At 49.6% G+C, this 18,593-nt stretch overlaps 1 protein-coding gene across 8 annotated transcripts in view; it reads right to left on the bottom strand.

The window, feature by feature from the left end:
- Positions 1–18,593, bottom strand: part of CTBP2 (C-terminal binding protein 2) — a 130,058-nt gene that overhangs the window by 16,785 nt on the left and 94,680 nt on the right. The window contains exon 1 of one of the 8 annotated variants that reach the window (XM_084772713.1): positions 7,331–9,027. The exons of the other annotated variants lie outside the window; for them this stretch is intronic. Coding sequence (XP_084628839.1) covers positions 7,331–9,020 — 1,690 coding nt within the window. The 5' untranslated portion in view covers positions 9,021–9,027. Of the gene's footprint in view, positions 1–7,330; positions 9,028–18,593 lie in introns of those variants that run through there. 8 annotated transcript variants of the gene reach the window in all.

Below are 18,593 nucleotides of genomic sequence, written 5' to 3'. Positions count from 1 at the left end.
TTTCAAGGTCACATAGAAGGACTTGACTTTAGACTCTTGTTCAGGCTCAGCGGTGTGAAGGGGACTGGCTGGGCCACAGCCACCATTTATAGGAACCGGAACAATGGCCAAAACATCAGGCTAGGCCAGGCAGGCATCCAGGGAAACACAGCAAGCAAAGGAAGAACACCAAAAGCACCTCCTTCTATGGCTACCTTAGTGGGTAAGGTTTGTTTTCAGATAATGCACTCACTGAGCAGACCCTACCCGTCAATCAGCTTGAGACTTCCTAGTCAAGAACCACACAGGTCTGAGGATCTCACCGGGTAGCCTTCCTCCCTCCAAGACGGTCTTAGGCTTTCAGGCCTAAGAGAAAAACCATCAGGATAGTAACTGTTACCCAATGTCCTTCTGTGACACCAAGGGAAAGAAAAATCTCAAACCTTCCTTTGATTTTACAAGGGCTTCAAGGCTGGTCCCAGAGTCCTCAGAACCAAAGCCTGGAGGAGTTAGGATGTGTGCGACCGATGCAGGTGCGTTAGTGCCTATGTGTCCTTAAGTCCTCAGGATGAAATTGGGGGTACCTGGTCACTAGTCACAGTGGCCTGTGACTCAACATGTACTGATGGGCATGCCAGGGAAGACAGACCCTGGCCCTGACATAAACACAGGAGTCCACAGAGCTCTGTCTGACTCTCTTTGCAGGAACAGCCTTGAGGTGGCCTGTGGCTGGTGTCCCGATGGCCAGAGCTTTGCGGTACACTAGCCCACGGGCCAGACAAGGTGTGATGAAACCCAGAGAGAGCCACGGACTCTTGGGCCTCTGCCAAGGCCTTGGCTCCTCAAGAGGAAACCCCTCCAAACCAAGCCTCAGGCAGAGAGAGCGAGAGAAAACAAAACTCAGGGACAATGAACAAGGTCAAGATGGCTAGGGAGCACACCACCCTGCTCTGGGGCCTCCCGCAGACACACACCAGCAGCCTAGTGGCTTGTCCCTTCCACACAGTAACTGGTGAGAGAAGATGTCGGAGGGCTCCAAAGGATAAGACTCAAAGTGAACGAATGCCTGTCAGTCAGGGAGCCTTGTGTATGTCTGCTGGTAATTCCCGGTGGCACATGGGCTGTTTATTTTACCGCACATCTGTTTCCTCCACTTTCAATTAGGCCAGAGAAGAAAGATGCGCTCTGCCTCCCTCAGATGCACTAGCTGAGTTTTGTAGAGAAAGAGCAGCCTGGAACATGTGTACCAAGACACTTCTCTCCCCTTTCCTGTCACCAGACTCATTTACCAGCTGTGATGAATAGAGCTGTGCGCACAGGCCAGCCAAGTAGGAAACCACTCTTGCAAGCTAGTGACCAACTGACAGAGAACCACCACCTCGGCAGAGGCCGGGTCAGAGTTTCTTGTAGAACTGCCTGGTAACAAAGGTGAGCACCACTGAGAAGAACAGCTGGCAGGAACTACCACATATGATCCGCGGAGTACAGTGTTTGCCCTGTGAGGCCCCTGAGCAGGCTGGTTCAGGGGCACATCCTTCCTGGACTTAGGAGAACTGTAAGGACACAAGCTTCCAAACTCTTAAGTCACCCGTGCAGTTAGATCCCGGTGGCTTTGCTCTCATCTCCAGCCAGCCTTGCAGCCCCGGATGCTCATAAGAAGGTGCCTCCTTGAGCGGTGGGGGTATCCTGGCAGGGTATGGGTAGTTCTTAAATGCTAAAACTGTGCCCATGGCAACAGAGAGGATGCCAGAGATAAACACAGCCAAAGACTGCATCAGAAAAGAAACCTGCCTGAGGAATCTGGAAGTGGACCAGGAGCTATATATACAGGAACCTGCAGAGCCCCTGGTGGTCCCTGGACATCAGAGGCCTGTCTACCCTATCTCAACACAATGTCAAGGTCATTGGGGATAGTTTTCACCATGTAGCCCAGGCCCCACCAGAACCTGTAGTGACACCTCTGCCTCCCAAGGGGAGAGAGTCATAGGCACCTTCATGTTTGTTCTGAAGGCTGAGGGCATCAACTGTGTTCAAGAACCTGCAGTCCCCATACCCAACACAGGGGCTTCAACACCAGCTAGGGAGGGGATCTTGGGGAAGGGGGAGCTAGGAAGAGCCTAAGGCATCTGTGAGGATATGGCAGCTTCTTTTGGCACCTGCAGGGCCTGTTATGCAAAAGCTAGGAGGCCAGCAGCAACTGGGATGGCAACGGCTTGGGTGTCCCGTGGCCACATCATAAAGGCACACTGCGAGCCACAGCCGACTCACACCTCTAAGGACTAGGGTTGTCTGTGGGCCCTGCGTCCACAGAAACCAAAACAGCCTCCTTGGTGCCCATGGGAATGAAATACACGCTCTCTTGCCCCTCCGAAAAGCCTGGTAAGAATTGGCTCAGTTTTCTCCCCACATCACCAAGGCCAAAGGCCCGTAAGCACAGATGTCACTGTCATTCCAAGTGGAGGCGGCCCTTGGGTGAGCCAGCAGAAGAGGGAAGTGGCCATGTAAGCTCCACTCCCTTCATTCTGCATGAGTTTTTAGGCCCCATAAAGAAGGTGACATGAGGACCCTTCTGTAGGCTCACCATCTGGGAGGCCGGAAAGATGACTTTCCCCAGCTGGTCAGGCTCTCTCTCTCCCTCCTCCTTTCCCCAGACGCCTTTGCTTGAGTACTCCAGGCTCCACTCTGCGCATACAGGGTAGCACTAGAATGCACCAAGTCACATTTATCCCTCTGCATTAAAGGCGCCTGATGGAGAAGGAAGCCAGGACACGGGGCCAGCTCTGGCAGTATAGACACGGGGAAACGGGCAGCTCAATGCAGCACTCGACTTTCTACACAAGAGCTCCTTCTGACCGGTCAGTCCAGCCTGAAGATGAGGGAGCTCCAGGGGGTAAGCTACTCTGACAGGGCCCAGAACTACACAGAAGAGTCAAGGAAGTCAACTAGAACGAGGCATAAGTGAGGATGACGGAAAAAAAAAACCCAAAACAAAACCAAAAATACCACCACCAACAAAAAACACCACTAAAATTACAGATGGCGGCTCTAACACAAGGAAGGCCAAAGATTGCAAGAGTAGAGTCAGCCCCAGAGCCGGCACATCTTTAACTGGGCACTCAAGAGTCAGGATCACTCCAAAAGCTCCCCAGCAGTAAAGGCTCATGGGGTCCAATCCTCAGTGCAATGCGAGTCTTTTAAGTGTTCCCCTCATTGGATGGTAGGATGCTCCCCCAAGAAGCGGTCTTTCCTTGTGGACAGGCTTGCCAGGAATGCTCTGTGTTCTGCTTGGTTCCCCAGCTCCTTTTTGTTTTGTTTCGTATTTGTTTTTTGAGAGAGGGCTTCTGCGTGGCCCTGGCTGTTTTGGACTCACTCTGTAGAACAGGTTGGCCTCCAATTCAAAGAGGTCTGCCTGCCAGCCCCTGCCTCCCAAGTGCTGGGATTAAAGGGATGCTGCACCATGCCCCCGGCTCTTCCTTCCCCCCTGTATTTATTTCTCTATCCATTTAATCTTGTCCTTGTTACAGTTGCTGATAGCTTTGTCTTGGTCCTCCTGGGACCAAAGAACAGCTTGCATTCCATTTAATCAAAGGAGAATGCTCTTCACTGTAAGAATAAATAAAATTCCCCAAGAGTTCAATCCTATGGTTACAGCAACAGCTCAAGGCCAAGTATAGCCCTGACTCAGGCACCAGACGGGGTCTACAGAGTCACACTCAGATCCTCCTAAGGCTTTTTCTGTACCTAGAGCAAGGACTGAGTACGTACAACCCAGATATCCTAAGGGACCTTTGGAACTTCCAGGAGGCCATGTCCTACCTCTTTCCAAACAAAAGGGCCTGCCCCTCACCAGAGAACACATCAAAGAAAGACATTTGAGGAAGGTACTGGGGTCCCGTGGGAACAGTTCCCATCCTGATTCTGGTGGCGCTGAGGTAAAATTTCAGTCCAAATTGTGTGTTCACATGGTGCTGGAATCTTATGTGGGCAATGCCATGGCCCACCATTGGATAAATAGCCTTAGACAGGTTTTTCCAACTGACCTTAAGAGTCCTTAGTAACAGCCCTGGCAACCGAATAACTACAATGGAGCCTTTGGGTTCTTTATCAATGCAGCCACATTAAGAAAAATCGAGTGTGTGTGTGTGTGTGTGTGTGTGTGTGTGTGTGTGACACTGCATTTCTTGCACAATAAAGAAACTGAACCTTGGGCCCAGCTCTTGGGAAGCTGGCCCTTACTGGATTCAGGGAAGAAAGCATAGGAAAATGACTACTGCCATATGGGGGTTTGTAAGATGCTCCCTTGGCATCTGGCATGGAGAGGCTCAGACTCTTGGCCACGGGTGGCAACACGTGACAGGCACTGCCTGAAGGCTTGGTGGCTTGTGTCGGGCAGCCATGTCAGTGGGGTGGAGAGCAGACCCACCAGGTGCCCTTACTCACAGAGTGAGGTAATCCCTGTGTATCTGCCTGCCTCGCCTTGCTGTTCTGAATTGCTCAGTTGATGGGCTAGAGAGAAGCCGGTTATCTACACGTACACATGTGCACACGTACACACACACACTAAACAACAACAACAACAACAACAACAAAACAGTGTCCACACTGCGTCAAAAGATCCAAACAAGACCCTTAAGAAAATATCTACCTGAACAATTCTGCTACAAACATTTCACACCACCTTACCATAAGGGCAGGAGAATAAACAAACAGAAAACAAACACACAAACAAACCCCAACACTTCCAAAGCATTCTAGGACCTTCCAAACTGGCCAGAAACCAATAGATTTGGGGAAACTGAAATGAAGGTTCAGCCGGGCTGACCCTGCTGCTAACGAGTAAACACATTCAACTCCGTTTTAAGACCCGAGGTCACCTCCTGGCCCAGAGAGAGGCGAGGCAGGCCGCCCAGCAATGCCTCCAAGATCGCCGATGCTTTTCCTTGGTCTAACACTGCTCTCTCTGGGGCTCGGCACCTCTCTGCCTGGAGCCATGCCTATAGACACTCCATGAAGTCTCCTGCTGCCTTCAGCACACCCTGTTCTGGATGTAGACTCCATGAAACCTGTCACCCAAATGCCATTTATCCAGCTGAAGAGCAGCCAGGGAGCCTCGGCCCTCCCCCAGCCCTGACGGGGCGGAGTCATAATGCCACACAGAACGTTCGATAAGGAACAAGGATGCCAACTGCTACTCTGGGATACATCATTTGACAGAGAAATTTATTTGCTGGCAGACTTCCGGCGGCAGACTTGCTCGGCACTGGCTTGCTGCCATGCAAATGAAATAAAAATCAATATCCTTGGGTCTGTAAAACAGCATGTCAACAACCACACTCCGAACGACTTATATAATACCCCTCACCCCGTACCCAAATAGCAGTGAGTGTTTTTGTTCGAATGCAGCACAAAATAAACAGAGAGGAAAGGCGGGGAGAAGAGGCGGCAATTTTGAGGGACCTCCTCCTTCAGCAAAACCTTTCCAGGACTTCAATAAGGAGATAATCTTTCTGTGATTATGACCAAACCCTTCCGTTGCTTAGCAACACATAATTAAGGAATATGTTTTCAGATCCGCTTTGCAAGCCCAGCCATTATCAGATGAAATTACTGGAGCAACAAATGTCATCGCCATGCAAATTAGTTGGTTGCAAAGAAAGAATGTTTGAGTGAGAGAGAAAGGCGGCAAGGGCCCTCAAAAAAAAATTTTTTTTGACTTCCCTCAGGGCACACATGGATCTCAAAGTCAAAGTATATAATCATGGCGGGGGGTGGGGGGGCCCGTCCCCCACCCCCCCCAGACAAACCCGTCCCCCACCCCCCCCAGACAAAGCCAGAATCACTAAGCAAATGAAAAACAAGAAAAAACAAAAAACAAAAAAGCTGGAAAAACAAGAAACAAAAACCTAAGCAGCTAGCCTGTCTCTCTTTAGAAAAACAAAGGGCCTGGAAGACTGACTCTATAGTCACAACAGTCTCTGTCTCTCTCTCTCCATCTCAGGGCTCATCAGACCAGGCTCATCCAAGATGATTTTAGAGAACATTAAAAACTGTTTAGCATTTTCCACCCCATTATCCCTGTCCTCTACCCTAGATTGATTATTTATTTATTTTAAAACTTCCTTGAGGGAGCCGGGTGTGGTGGTGCACGCCTTTAAACTCAGCCCTCGGGAGGCACAGGCAGGAGGATCGCTGTGAGTTTGAGGCCAGCCTGGTCTATAAAGCGAGTCCAGGATAGCCAAGATAACATAGAGAAACCCTGTCTCAAAAAAACAAAACAAAACTTTCTTGAGGGGCCCAGTGGATAAGAGCTCTTGCTGCTCCTGCAGAGGCTTGGGCTCAGCTCCTAGATCCGGTGGCTAGCATCCACCTGTAGCTCTGGTCCCAGGGGATTCGATGGCCTCTTCTGGCTTCCATGAGCACATGCACTCATACATATACATGAAACAAAACAACAAAACTAATTTAAAATTGATTTGATTTTTCTGAACTGTGCAAAAGGGAGAAGAAGATTGATCAAGATTTTCTGTCAAAATCTTAGAGTAAAACACTAAGTGTTCAGGAGGCCCACCAAGAAGTTTAACCACAGTGTCCAATGAAAAGCCTGCAATGAAAAAATAAAAAAAGGAAAAGAAAGAAAGAAAGAGGAAAAAAAAAGCATGCAATGAATCACACTTGGCTTCTGCTCTGAAGAAAACCACCTAGCATCCTCCCCGTCTAAACTTGGAAATAGCATCTTCCCCACGAACAAGCAGAATTCCCAACAGTGTTTTCTAAAATGAGAGGCGCTAAATCTGTTTTTCAAACAGTTCTAAGGGATTTCAACATGCTGCTCTGTTTAGCCCACAACTGTGGAAACAGACACACTCTTATCAGCAGTGGATAATCTCTGCCTTTGATACGGTGTGCTGGCCTTGCAGAGGGGCGCTGTCTACGCCGCCAGACACTTTTACCAGCAAATTATTCGCGCACAATTTACAGGAGGCATTCCAACAGACACTCTTGACTTTTCCAAAGCTATCCACTGGAACTAGAGAGCCACCCCTCTCATGTGTAAGACCCTTTAACTGGATGCTATGTATGTCTCAGCACCAGACCAGGAAATCTGCAAACAAACTGAGGCTTCCCCTGATAAATAAACCTGCCAAAGTCAAGAACACTGTGTGCAGGGGCGGCGGAGATGACGGTGACTGACCACAGCATTTGCCCTGATGCTGTGGTATGTATGGGTGGCGGGGTGCGGGTGAGCAGACAAGACAGACATCTGATCTTTAAACCAGTAAGTAGACATTACTATTCCCTTCTCAAACCCTGCACCCTCCCGTTGAACTCCCGGCCAGGAAGGTCGAGTTACTTGGTTCTGGAGTTAGCATGGTGGACACGATGATAGGAGCCCCCGTCCGCCGGGCCACCTTCTGGTACGGTGAATGCGGTGTGTGGAGACTTTGGCTGGCGGGTGGCAGGGCAGATGGCTCCACGGGGCCTGCTCCAGGTTTCCGCAGGAGCTGGGGGCTGCTGTGGGGGCTGGGCAGTGGCGAGGTGGTCATGCTGCGCTCCCTCTTAAGCAGTTCCATGGGCACCGTGTACGAGGTGGAGTAGGCGGTTCTGGGATTCGGGTGAAGTGGGACAGAAGGGCCTGGGTTAGTAGTCAAGGCTACCCCAGCTTGTGAAGGATATGAGGAGGCCAGCCGTGCTGTCAGGGCACAAGGGGTAGGAGAGCTATAGCCAGAGTTGGAGGGTAAGTGGGGGGTTTGGGACCCCACCACGGGGGCAGAGTAAGTAGCTGTCTCCAGGAGGTGCTGGGAAGGTGCGCTGGAGGGACGGCGACCCAAATCTCCAGCTCTGGGAGATGGTGTCTGCAAGGGCCCAGCAGAGTGAAACTGCAGGGCTGTGGTACCCAGTGAGGCCAAGTCACTGGGCAGCAGATCGCTTCGGTGGCTGAAGCTACAGGACCGAGTGCGGGGTGGAGGGCCTGTCCGGTCCTGTCTCCGAAACTGCATCTCTGTCCTGCAGCTGCTGGCTAGGCGGCTCAGGACACGGGCCTGGCCCAGGTTGGGCGCAACAGACTTGATGTCAGCATCCTCCATGGTGGCCAAGACGGCTGGGGAGTCAAAGCCTTGCTGTAATAAAGCTGCCAGGGTGGCCTCTGTCACGCCCTCTGCCCGCAGCAGGGCCAGAAACTCGGGGTACACGGTCCTCTTGCCCCCAGGCCCCTGGAACGTAGACAAGTCAGCTTCATAATTTTCATAAGCCATCTTTGAGTGGATGCTTTCTCGGGTAGGCCCGTAGCCTCTGTTCAGGGGACTTGGGACCACCCCCATACTGTTCTCCGTAGGGGCAGCTGAACTGGGGTCCACAACCAGGCATGTTGGGGCTACCTGTCTGGCAGGGGTAGAGTCAACAGGTCTTTCGCAGGTATCATTGTAGACCTGACTGGAGGTGGGAGAATAGGAGGGTACCTCTATCCCTAACCTAGTGTCAGGCTGTTCCCTTCCGTACCTCCCAGGAGATGGAGCCCGGCCGTGTGTCCGCTGCTGCCCGTGCGGCATGGTTTTACCCCCAGATTCCCGGTACAGGTGGCCAGCATCCTGCAGAGCAGGTAACTGGCCTTGTACCTGCTCCCACGGCACTCTGCTGCCGAGCACTCCGTAGCTGGGCACCGGCCGGCTGGCTCCTGGGTCCCGATAGAAGGGAGGCTCCTTGGGTACCCTTGTGCCCCTAGATGGGTCTCCATAGTAGTCCTGTGGCAGCAAGGAGCCGCGGCCAGACATCACTGCCTGCCTGCTGTCGTAGAAGGTGAAGTCAGGCACGGAGCCCTTTCTCGATGCCAGTGGGTTGTAAAAAGCTTCCCGGGTTAGGTAGGGCTCGGTGTCCTGTGCTCGGTGGTTTAGCAGCTCATACCAGGTCCCTTCTCCAGGGCCATACGTCAGGGAGCTTCTCCTCCCTGGAGGCCCAGCATTCTCCCAAGGGCCCCCATACCAGCAGCCAGCAGCATCCCAGCTCTGAGAACGGCCAATATTGATGTGCCTGCTGGGAACCGGCATTGGCAGAGCGAACGGCTACAGCAAAGGCAGGGAGGAGGCCTTTCTTTATAAATCTTCAATTACATACATCAAAAAACCAGACCTGGCCGCACGCGAGCCCTTCCGAGACGGCAGGGACAACCAGCTGGGGGTTTCTGTTTCAAGGCACGACCTAAATTATTAATCCTCTGAAACCTTAGTAGGCAAAAAACGGACTCACGGTAACTCTGCCTCACTCCCCAGTGGTAGCCTGCGAGGTCTCTCCTGTGCCACTCTAGGCCGGACAGGAGGCTGTGCTCCAGCCTGCCAGGGCCCCCTTTCCGAATGGCTGTGCTCACATGGCCTTCAGCTTCTGCAGCGTGAGGATTAGGAAGCTAAATAAAACCCCTAAAGCTTTTTGCTCCATGTGACATCTCGGACTGATGAGGCCGGCTGCTTGCTTTAGCCCAGAAAGCGTGGAATGATCCCACACGGCTTTGCCTGAGGCTGAGCCCCCCTTCCCAGGCCCTCTCCGCTGAGTGCAAGAGAAGCAAACCAGGACTGCTTAGCGCTCCATCCAGTCCTAATCCCACCGCACGAGACGTTAGTTAATCTGCAGCACACAGCCAGAACAGATCAAATGGAGGTGCGCGGGAGAGCCTTGCGGCCGGGTCCAGAATGGGAGGTGCATCTGGGAGGCGGGGCCCTGCCCAACATCAGAAGGCGGCTTCCAGGAGTCTACTTATAGATCAAACAGGTAACCTTGCTCAAATCCAAATAGACTCCCCACCTTAAGACAGTAAGATAGCCGGGCGTGGTGGCACACACCTTTAATCCCAGCACTCGGGAGGCAGAGGCAGGTGGATCGCTGTGAGTTCGAGGCCAGCCTGGTCTACAAAGCAAGCCCAGGACAGCTAAGACTACACAGAGAAACCTTGTCTCGAAAAACAAACAAACAAAAACAAAAGACAGTAAGATAAATAGATTCTTTCATACCACCAGGAAAGAGGCAGAGTGTGGGTTCAGACCTGAAATTTGTCACTGTATGACAAGGGGCAGGCTGAGGCGAGGTCAGCCACCGGGGAAGAAAACCAGGCACTCCCGGGCCACTGGTACTACACGTGGGGCATGTGCAAAGCTCCCATCCTTCTTGTCCTCTGCCCCGGCCACCCCCCCATATGTCTGTGTTGCAGATTTGACAAAATAAACCAAGGTGGTGATCAAGAAGTAGATTTAAATTAGTTAATGTAACTATATGCAGCAACGGGACCAAAAAGCTTTATACTGGGGCTGGAGAGATGGCTCAGAGGTTAAGAGCACTGTCTCTTCTTTCAAAGGTCCTGAGTTCAATTCCCAGCAACCACATGGTGGCTTACAACCATCTACAATGAGATCTTGTGCCCTCTTCTGGCGTACAGGCACACATGCGAGAAGAATACTGCATAAATAATAAATCTTTAAAAAAAAAATCACAGCTTTATACTTTCACCCATTTCTCTCAACCTTCAACTAGACAGATACCAACCATTTAAAAGAGAGTGAGAGAGAAAAAAAAATCAAATGTGAGAAATATGGAAACTTACTGTGGGGTGGGAATTTGGATAAAATACTACCCTAACTATGTCCAGTCCAGAATAATTGGTATCAAATTCTGGGACAAGAGCTGTGTAAATCACTGATACTCCCCCCTAAGGGATTCTAGCCTTCAACCGACAGATGGCACCTGCCCAGTCCAGCTGTGACCAATGCTGGACCACGGTGCCATTAACCCGATCACATGGCCCCAAAGACTATGGACCACCACAGTGACACCACTGCCCTCATTCCTGACCCAAATGTCATACTAGATGGCAAAGAAACCAAAATCCTTTTCAAAATCCTAGGATTTAGGAAGAGGGTGAAAACCTGAGAGGCAAAGACCGCAAAAACATCAGGTGCCAGCAGAGAAAGTATGCCTTCTGGAACCGAGGCACGCACCCTGCGGGCGACAGGCAGAGAGGACCGGGTAAGGCTAAGGGGACAGCTCTCTGCCTCTAAGCAGGTTCATCGAGAAGCATTTCATGGGTGGGGGCAGGACACAGGAAACAGTGCTCACTGCAGTAGGCAGTACACAGCAGCTTGTCAGGAGCCAGGGACGAGGAGTCGGGGAGGCTGTCTGCAGGGTTCTCTTGACACTGTTCAGAAGAACTTCCTCCATCCCATCAGCCAGACAGATGGGGTGGGGGTGCATACAGCAGGGCAGGGCAGGGCAGGGCAGCGGCGGAAGACAGGCTCCAGCCGGTGTCCCCTCTGCAGTAGAACCAGGAGGCCCAGATGCCACTCCCAGCAACCAGCAGCCAGTTCTGTTTGGAAGCCTCAGCTCTGCAACTCAAATATTATGACAGATGTTCTCTTCTGTTAGGCAGAAACAGCTGTACCTGGACTCAGACTTTTCCAAGCACCCTGAAAGTTGAGGAATTTTTCGTTGTTGTTGATTTTCTTCAACTCTTCGCAGCATTTGAGGAAGCACTGATTTTCTGAGAAATCTAATGCTGCCTGAAAAGGGCAGGATGGGTCCAGTTTCTGAAAGGCTAATGAGTTTCAGGGCTGTAACTTTTTCATCCTACAAGTAGCTTCTTCATGGCTGAAGAGATGGCTCAGTGGTTAAGAGCACTGACTACTCTTCCAGAGGACCCAGGTTCAATTCCCAGCACTCACATGGCAGATTGCAACTGTCCTTAACCCCAAGATCTGACACTCTCACACAGACATACATACAGGCAAAACACCAGTACACATAAAATAAACCCAGTGAAGAGCTGACTGTAAGGGGCTGGAGAGATGGTCCAGTGGTTAAGAACATTGGCTGATCTTCCAGAGGACCTGGGTTCAATTTCCAGCACTCAGATGGCAGTTCACACCTGCCTATATAGCAACAGTTCCAGGGGATTTGAAACCTTTACACAGACATAAATACAAGCAAAACGCCAATGTACATAAAATAAAAATAAATAAATTATTTTTTTTTTAAATTTTAAATGTCTTTAAAAAAGAGAGCTGTTGGGGGGAAGGGGGATTAATAGCCAACACAGAGCTGCAAGCGACTTTTGCTGGAAGTTTGTTCTTGAATTCTGTGCAACACAGCATGTGATCCTCAAAGGATGGGGACACTTTCAGAAATTTAGGGAATAGAACTGGCAGGTGAGGGTCAAGATACTCCACGGGCAGTCCCCAGCCTCCGCCCACCCCCAACCCCCACACGCTTCATGGTCAGATACAAGATGATTATAACACTATCAGGGTGACTGAGGGTTAAGTGCCTGAGACATTTGAGTGTGACGGTCACGTGGTCCTTGTTTAGGTCCCCAAGAAGCAGCTTCCTGATCCCCTGGCAGGATGATGCACACGGCTGGCTCTCAGTCTCTTTGGGAGCTGCTGATGCTCAGCAGGCGGCTGGCCCCAGCTTGGAACACTGTGAAACCACCTGTGGCACGGTGGAGCATCAACAAGCCAGGCTGGAAACCTGCTGCTCTTCCAACACCTAGGCCAATGCACAAGACCAAGGGGAAGCCATGGCAATGGCTTACCATAGCCAGCAGTTTTCCAGGAGGCTGGTGAGCTCAGTAGGTTATGCATTGTCTTCCTGCTGAGACAGTCAAAAGAATAGGCCCAAGCCACGCCTACTTCCTATGTGGACAGGCTGTGCTTGGCTTTTGCTGCTGCTGTTTTTAAATCTTATAGGTCTTTAAAGATAGCGATCTGGGAGTTTGTTTGTGCTGAAATGCAGCTTTCTGCTTTAAAAAAAAAAGCCTTTTCTCTTCTGCACTCAATGTTCTTTACTGAAGTAAGGTGTTATTCTACAAAGCACTGTGAAAATAGCCACAGGAAATAAGGTGGGTGGGGTTTGAGGCCACTTTTATTCAAATGACATGAATAAAACTGTGGGACATGTCAGTTCAGTTGTCAAGGATAAAGCACACAGCACAGTGGCACAGGCCTGTAATCCTAGCACTCGGGAGGTAAACAGCCTGGTCTACAAAGTGAGTCCAGGACAGCCAACGTTACAAAGAGAAACCCTGTCTTGAAAAACAAACAAACAATGTCTTGAAAAACAAACAAAGAAACAAAACAAAATTTTCACCCCACAGGGGCATTCTCAGTACCTGTTGCCCTGTAGCACTGAGGCCAGGGAGAATATTTACCCTATTCCAAAGATACATTGTGTGTGTGTGGGGGGGGGGGGGGCAGATGGAGGCCTTCCGTGGGATCTGGAAGACTGAGCACCACCCTAGGGATGGAGCATCAGGTTTTACAACACATGCCTCTCTCATCAGGATGTGAAGAACGGAGCCAACAGATATTCCAGCCTCTCTGGGGAGAAGAGGGGCCAAGGGGCCTGGAGAGCCACCAACCACAAGCACAGGCCACCTTCCAAGACTCTTTCACAGCCTAGTGCTGGGAAAGGAAGCCACAGACTCAGAGTGGCCCATGGATGCTATGCAGACCCCCGGAACAGGAACACAGCCAAAGTTGGTGAGCTCTTTAGAAAGAGATCCGACCACAGCTCAGGGCACATCAAACGACGGCCTGGGCAGTATGATGTAAGCCAAACTGCCTCACACTTGGAGCTTCTGAAAGGGAAGAAGGTCAAGGCACAGTAGCCCAAGTGTACCTTGGGCTTCTTACTCACCACAGTTGGTCTGTGGATCTACGGCTGCCTCCAGACCTACTGTAGCCAAGAAAAAGTGTGTCCTGGTAGCTCTCTAGGAAATGGTCATTGTCCTAAATACTACCAGGAGGCAGGAAATGCACCAATAAGAAGCCGGGAACACAACCAGGTGGCCCAAAGCTCCAGCAGGGAGCCTGGGCACCAGCAACCAATGCTGGGAAAGAGAAAAAGCAGCAAGCAAAGAGGACCAAACCTGAAAACAGCAGTGCGCCCCCTGCTGGGCTCTCCAATGGCACCACTTGTCCCTGAGCCCCAAGGCAGCTTAGCCCCAGCCAAGCAGCCCACATTCAACTAGGAGTGATGAGCACTGCCACCAGGAGCAAAGGGACAGTTGGCATTTGTCCTGGACCAATGATTACAGGAAGAGTGAGTTCGGCCTGGAGCTTGATTTTCAGCCGCAAGGGAAAGCCTGGCCAGGATTGGATAACGCTAGAACCTTCTCCCTGGGTGCCAAATGAACAGGGAGGTTGGACTCCCACAGGTGGGGTCACTACACCTATTCATTTGCTCAAATAAGACAAAATAGAAGATGTTTTATTGCATGCAGATTCCGGCTTTGGCTTTCCTGTCTGGGCGTTTCTTTACAGAGTGTTATCTGGGACGTTTGTTTGTACTGAAGAGTTTTGAACCATGTCTAGCTGACTATTGTATATTTATTTACACAGCCAAAGTAATTGCAGCTAATCACTTAATTACTGGAAATGTGCATAATTGCCTGATCACAACATATAATTAAAATGTATAGCAACATTATGAATCCCATTTTTAAGATGTAGGTGGGGGGGGGGTTTCAAAAGACAGCTTATAAAAAAAAGACAGCTTATTAAAAAATCAGAGAACCTGTGGACAATAGAGTTCGACCCTGTCCCTATGCAGAACTAAACCAATAATGTGTCAATCTAAAAAGGATGGGAGAAACCAAACAGCACCTTAAAAAACAAAAAACAAAACAAAACAAAACAAAAAACAAAAAACCAAAAGGCATCTTGAATGCAGAAATCCAAGTAAGAAAACCAAACATAAAACAAACTGAGCCTGGTCCTGGTCCAGGTGTTGTGACAGGCTTGCACGCAGACAGGCAGTTGGAGAAGCCCCATTAACTGACCCATCCCACCAAGCCCTTAGCTGGGGTTCCGCAGGTTCCATCAATGATCTTAGTGACGCTAGGGCTGCAGAGGCACCCGCTTGGGGAATGTTGTACTCGGGCACTGCCACGGTGGCAAGCAGATCCAACTCAGACACCTGACCCATGAAAGCAAGCCAGGCATGGTGGCACCTTGGCAGCACTTGCTGTGTTGTGTCTTTCTTGGTGGCCAAGTAGACAGAGAAGCCACACTACTTCCTTTTAATCTGTGCTCATGAGACCACTCTGGAGGGGAGGGTGTTGCTCACAGCATTTCATATAAACGCATTTCATACCATTTCCTTCTATTTTGTTATTTATGTATTTGTTTTGCTTATCATAACTCAGCTGGTACCATTCTTGGAACCGGCTTCCACATTTCTAAAGAAACACGAGCACAATGCAGTAAAATACTTACTGCATTTTATTTTATTTTTTCCAAATCACATGCTCAAGAGCTATAGAAAAGGACTGTGTCAGAGAATGACTCTACTTTAGCCCATTGTAAGATGGCCCAACAAAAGGTCACAGTGGAATACCACAGCTCTACAAAACCAAAACCTGGGATAGTTCTGCAAGGCTGAGTGACAGCAAGCCTGGTGATAAATATTTGGGGAATAAATATTTGGGGAAAGCCAAACTAGTCCTGGCAAGATCCGACACGGCATTCAAATCCTCTGGTTAGTGCAATCCACAAATGGACTGCGTCAATTATGTCAGCAAACCAGAGAGAGAAGAAAGCCAGTACCTAAATTATATATCAGAGAGAAAGCAGGTTGCAATCTAGGGATGAACAGCGCGTGTTTATCAAAGGCTGCTTCGTAATTATTCCATACAACGGACTCAAGGATTGTCTGAGAGCAGGCATCAAGAAAACCAGCAGAGAACAAATTACAGATATCAAAAAGGGTCGATTACAAAAGCACATTAAAATCTGGCTTTTAAGTCAGCCTGAAAGATTTTATTATTCCAGTTGATTTGGATAGAGTCCCAAAGACTTTGGCTGTACCTTCAACATGGAGCAGAGATGTCCTCTGGGTGTGTGTATGTGAGGGAAGGCCCACATTTCCAAGTCCAGGGTATAAAGAAAGATGGAGCTTCAGGCTCCATTATCTCTGAGTGGAGAACATGCCGAGCATCCCCTAAAGAGACTGGGAAAGGCTACTCAGAGGGCTAAAGCTAAGATTGATGGATTCCTTCCTTCCTTCCTTTCTTTTTCACGCAAGGTTTCTCAGTGTAGCCTTGACTGTCCGGGACTTACTTTTTAGACCAGTCTGGCCTTGGCCTCTGCCTCCCTAAGTGCTGGGATTAAAGGTATGTACTACCATGCCTGGTCAAGCTAAGACTCCATCTGACCAGCTCCCACGGCACTGAAGGAGGATCTCAGAAACGGAGGTGGGCAGCAGGTGTGCCAAGAGGGGGATTTGAAGTGTTAGTAGCACTGTTGACACCAGCAGAAGGCTGTTCTTTAAAGCTCGGGATGAAAGGGTAGCTACACAACATAAGAAACATATGCATTCAATCGATTAAAGACAAAAACCAAAGCCAGGCATGGTGGCGCGCACCGACAAACCCAGAAGCAAGAGGATGCTGCAGGACAGCCTGCTATACACAGCAAAAGAAACTTATTTCAAAAAATAGCAAACCAACCAACCCGCCCAACGTCTCTTGGGGTTGCAGTATTGTAGGAAAGGGCAGAGTGGTTGGCAGGCTCTTTGGGAGTCGATTCTAGACAAACATGGTGAGAACGCAAAGCTGGATGTGCTCTGTGGGGTAGCCGTACAGGGTCCTCAGTCTGAAACAGCAAAATCCACGGAGAGCTGGGCTCTCAGAATGGCTAAAGTAAGAAGAGCTATCTTGGGAACCGGACACCCCCCCAAAAAAAAAAATCACCAGGCACTCAATAAAATGGGCACACTCTCTATCCAAACCACTGTAAGGTGTGGCAAGGATGTACCACTCACGTCTAGAACAGCTATGACTTCCTCAGACGTCAGGCAAACAGGATCACAGGTGAAGAGCACACCTGGCACACTTCAGAACACCGTTGCTCCTAACTCTGCAACTCCACGCACATCTAGATAAAGATGACACCGACCTCCCTGTTATAAACCATGGCCAAAGATCCCCAGTCACGGATACGGGGAGGGGGGCGAGTGTTGGAGAACCCTGCTCACCTTAGCCAAGGACCATGACCAATGACTGACCCACGTCTGATCCACTGAGTTGTGGAAGCTGAACTCACTGGAGAGGATTCAGCCTCAATGAAGCCCCTTTCTGCTAGAAATCAAAGCCAGTTTCTACAATCAGCTGAGTCCAGATTGTGGAATATTCTGTGAGCCACCAGGTCCCAAAATTTCTATCACACCAATGTTTTCAAAGTCTATGAAATGCCAGCTTATTATTTGAGACTCTTCAGACTAAAGAGACATGACAACCGAATGCAATGTGCAACCCCCGATGGCTACACAAATGGACTGATAAAAAACAAGATAGCTCCAAACAGAAACATGTGAGAGACACGAACATGTAATCGGCATCAGATGGTATCTTAGCGGACGATTATGCTCTTGTGGTTATGTAGGAAACTGTCCCTAAAGGGAGACACATGCCATGGGGTGGAAGCAGGAAACCACTGCCATCTACAAGCTTGTTTCAGATACTTCTGGAAACAATTCACACACGAGAGCAACACACACACACACACACACACACACACACACACACACACACACACACCTCTTATAAAAATGTTATCTGTTAGTAAATGTGGTTTAAAAAAACACTGGCATTCATAGGGCTTATCTGCCAATCTTTCTATAGCAGAAATTTACTATTTTTAATGTTTACTTTTAAATGCCAGTTAAATGCCAAGTTTCATAACCTAAACTATAGCAAAAACCCAAGGGACATGAGGGTGGGGCTCTTGCATACTTTGCACAGAGTGCTCAAGGGCTGTCTCAAGCAGAATGGCTTTGATGTAGCTGTCCCATGTGGCTTGAGCTACATCTATTTAAAGGACAAGCAATTCCATATGGGTGGCTGCAGGGGAAAGAGTGTGGGGGTGCTATGCCTGCGTGTGAGCTGGCAGGGCAGCCACTGCACGTGTACCCTCTGTTAGAGGTACCATAGAGAGCATTACCTGCCATCCCAGAAGTCAAGGCTAGCTAGCCATGAACACACGCCCAACAGCCCCTAGACAAGGACAGTCCTGTTGCACTGATTCTTGGCTGACAGAGTCCATATAAACCCCAAGGTGCAGGCTCGGGGTTCCTTGCTACTCACTAATTAGGAAAGGACAGTGCTTAAATCAATGTTTCAGAGTTTTATCCCCAGGTTTCCATTAGATTTTAATTATGTTTATTTTTTCCTTTCATGAATAAAACACTTCCAGACATTTTCAAAGATACTGAGGACTTGAAAACATCAAGAGGGGCTCGAGCGGGCTCCCTGGAAATATCTTGGAATTCATTGTTGTAAATATCTTAATAGAAAACAGACAAAAGTCTAGAAACTTCAGGAAGTTAAAAAAGCTGGTCCTGATATGTGGTGTCTTTGATATGCAAAATGATCCTAGGTATATGGGGGAAAAAAAGCACCTCGCAGCTGACGGAGCCCTCCCTTACTGCGAACCCAAGCTCCACACAAGCCGAGCTTTGTGTCCAAAGCCAAAGGACTAGCCAGGCAACCGGTGCAGCCAGTGCCTGAGAAGGTTAAGGGGTGGGAAGGGGGGGGGGGGGAGGGGCAATCCTAGTGTCAGGGTGTGACACAGCCAGGCCCAGCT

The sequence above is a fragment of the Acomys minous genome (assembly GCF_964271855.1).
Source record: "Acomys minous genome assembly, chromosome: 2".
In the NCBI taxonomy this organism is placed as follows: domain Eukaryota; kingdom Metazoa; phylum Chordata; class Mammalia; order Rodentia; family Muridae; genus Acomys; species Acomys minous.
The sequence above is the reverse complement of the archived record's forward strand: the minus strand, read 5'-3'. Positions and strand labels throughout refer to the sequence as shown.